Below are 3,240 nucleotides of genomic sequence, written 5' to 3'. Positions count from 1 at the left end.
TCATTTTATTAAAATTGATATTTTTAATATTAAATTATAACAATTAAATTATAAAATATGTATTCACTATTATATATTGTTGTTGTTATTATTATTATTATTAAATACTTCATTTTATTAAATGCCCTACAGATTATGAACATTTTGGAGAATACATGGGTAGATCATTTCATATTAAATAATATACTTTATTAATAATAATAATAATATTAATAAATGATAATAATAGCATTTTTTTTATTTTAATATTAAAATATATATAAAAATTTATTTACATTATTATATTATTATTATTACAATTAAATATAATATGTAAATGTATATTAAACATGTTGATTGTTTATTATATTTTTGTTTTATATTATTTATATTTATATATTTAAAAACATGTTATTTACTTTACTATTAATTTAATACATTTTCAGGGTGTCCGTGGGTCCTCAAAAAGTAAGTTACTGCGTCATCAGAGAGAATTGCAGTAAGTTAGCAGAATACAGAATACAAGCTCGCGCTGAAGCTCACTCTTGTTTGTCTCGAGACTTCAGAACAAATGAGCGTGACCGCACACATAAACTCAGAAGAAACACACTGAGGTAAAATTCAAAATGTTTAGTTTATTCATAACATGATATAGTTAAGTAACACCATGACAAGTGAGCTATTTAGCTCAGTATTCTCACGACGCAAAAAAACATTAAAAACACCTACAGAGTGCGCGCATTACGTGAAATCTAGTGCGCGTGCGCATTTAGTGTGTTCTTTCACTGCATGATTCAGTCTATTAAAATACATTCAGAATGATCACAAATTCAAGACATGGGGGCAGAAAATGTGTATATTTATACCAATTCATATAGTTAATCAAGTTCACACGGAAGAGTGCCTTTTTTTTCTCCGTAAATTACCATATACAAATGTGATATCGATTTTTTACAACAGTTCAATAAACTAGAAGTTTTTCGCCAACAAAAATAATTCCAAACACAGCCACAGCGCTGTTTTGCGTCTCTGAGCAACATGACGGTGTTTCGTTCCCGAATGAATCAACTGTTTAAATGATTTGGTTCAATCGCAATGACTCACTTAACAGTGACTTACTGCCACCTACTGGTGGTTTTGATTTCACATTTATAGTATCTTCATTTTTTAAATTATTTCAGATATCAGTATTCAGTGTTTTATGTTTAATATATCAATTAGCAAATGGCTGCAATATAACAAAGAGTGAAAAATTGAAGGGGGTCTGAATACTTTCCGTACCCACTGTATATGCATGTAATAAAATGTGTATTTCCATTACAGGTTTAGGTCTTAAATTTCATATAAGGTGGTATTAAAAAGGTCTTAAAAAGTCTTAAATTTAACTTGTTCGTGTCTGCAGAAACCCTGATTTTATATAACATTTATTTTAGGATTCTAATTATTTTTTAAACCCCAATACAATGGCAATGTTGTTTTTGCATTTTATATACACAGAATATACAATCATAACTCTTTATCATGGCAATATTGCCTAAACTAAATTTTATACAGGCATAATTGTGTTTTACCATTTGTTGTCTCACATACATCTCACATGTATTTGTGTTTGTTTCCAGGGAAGAACATGCTGCTGGTCGGTGTTCACGGTCCTCTGACGCCCTGCGAGGAGATCCTGGTCAAACACATGGGAAACATGCAGTACAACGTCAGCTACGTCTTAAAGGAGCGGGGCAACTACATTCTGGCTGTGAAATGGGGAGATGAACACATCCCAGGCTCCCCCTTCCAAGTCACCGTCCCATAATTCCTTGCGGTTCATCAGAAACACCTCCTGACAGAGAGAAACACACTGTACAAAAAACAACTAGAAGACCTTCTTCATTCTGTTGTTCTTCAACTTTGCACTTGATCAGGTTTTTGACTGGAATGTGACGCATTATGACGGCATGTTGTTATGATGCATGAATTGTACATTACTTCTATTTGTGGATTTAGTTCAGCATTGCGAGTTTAAAGATGAGTGTTGAGAAGTTAAAAAGACGGTGTATGAACAAACTGATCAGGGTTTCACACCTGAACATCTCTTTACTACTGATATCGACTCTTTCTAACATACGGTCTCTTTTAATGCTCATATTATAACCTTTCTATGTCTGTTTGATTCTCGCTGCATGAACTGAACTGTGACGTTCATTCCTTCATAAATCAAAGCATCATCCATCACTTCAAATCAAGCACTTCTGTATTCATTTCAACAGGTTTCAATGCTACATATTGAATAGTTTACAAAAAGTATCGTCAAAATTTTAGACTTACGAAGCCCTCAAGAGCAAAAGATTCTGTTTTTTCACATTTAATCTGATTTTCTGGCTTTTTGAAGACGCTAACATACAAAAGTCACAGTAATAGATTTATGCACTTCTTTCTCGTTCGTCTTAATTCTACTAGTTTTGATACTCCAGTGCTGAAGTATTTTGTAAGAGTTTTAAGGGCAAGAGGGGACATTTAATTGTATTTTGTATTTAGCCATTGGTGCCTTATTGTGAGAAACATGAATAGATTTGATGTACATTTGCTTATTAAAACTGACTGGAATCAAGAATTCAAGATTAAAGATAGTGTCTCATTATTTATCAACAGTGAAACTTTCAGAAAATTCTTGAAAATTTTCTGTGAGGTGGAGTAGATAGATGATCAAAAGTCTTTTTGAGTGAACTGTTCCTTTAACTCGGTGACTCTGTTCTGTTTAGAATTCCAGTAAGTAACAATGTTTTGTTAATGTTAGTGAATGTTCCATTGTTACCATAGAAACGACCCTAAATAACAGATAAACATGTATATTTGTAGTTCCAAAGGTCATGTGCATTATTCATGATTTCCTTTGCTTTGTTTAGGCGGGAGGAAGTCAATGTGATTGAGTTAGTTTGTGTAATTTAGGATTATTAATTTTGACTAACTCACTGGCTGATTATGTCTAATGTTCAGAAATGTTCTGCTGCCACCTTCAGGACAGACCTGAGTATTACAACACCTGCTTAAAGGGTTAGTAACCAGACTAAATTATTTATAATATTTATATAAATAATTATCATTGTTAAGTCATACTCAAGTTTCATACATGTATTCCCTGATGGAGAAAAAAAAATAGCCAGTGTTTATATTGTTAACTAAAACTATTAAAAATCATTTTCGCAACTGGAATAAATATATAAATATTAAATAATTTTAAACTTTTGCTGTCAAGGCAACAATTCTAAT

At 31.7% G+C, this 3,240-nt stretch overlaps 1 protein-coding gene across 2 annotated transcripts in view; it reads left to right on the top strand.

Annotated features, from left to right (window-relative positions):
* The window catches only part of LOC107680511 (filamin-B-like), a 115,408-nt gene extending 112,824 nt beyond the window's left edge, over positions 1-2,584 (top strand). For both annotated transcript variants that reach the window (XM_016476412.1, XM_016476411.1), the window contains one exon: positions 1,599-2,584. In XM_016476412.1, coding sequence (XP_016331898.1) covers positions 1,599-1,786 — 188 coding nt within the window. In that variant the 3' untranslated portion in view covers positions 1,787-2,584. The remainder of the gene's footprint in view (positions 1-1,598) is intronic.
* Positions 2,585-3,240: the final 656 nt, after the last annotated feature.

This window comes from Sinocyclocheilus anshuiensis, unplaced genomic scaffold, assembly GCF_001515605.1.
Source record: "Sinocyclocheilus anshuiensis isolate Anshui unplaced genomic scaffold, SAMN03320099.WGS_v1.1 scaffold308, whole genome shotgun sequence".
Taxonomy (NCBI): Eukaryota; Metazoa; Chordata; class Actinopteri; order Cypriniformes; family Cyprinidae; genus Sinocyclocheilus; species Sinocyclocheilus anshuiensis.
This window is presented reverse-complemented; position numbering and strand designations above follow the sequence as displayed.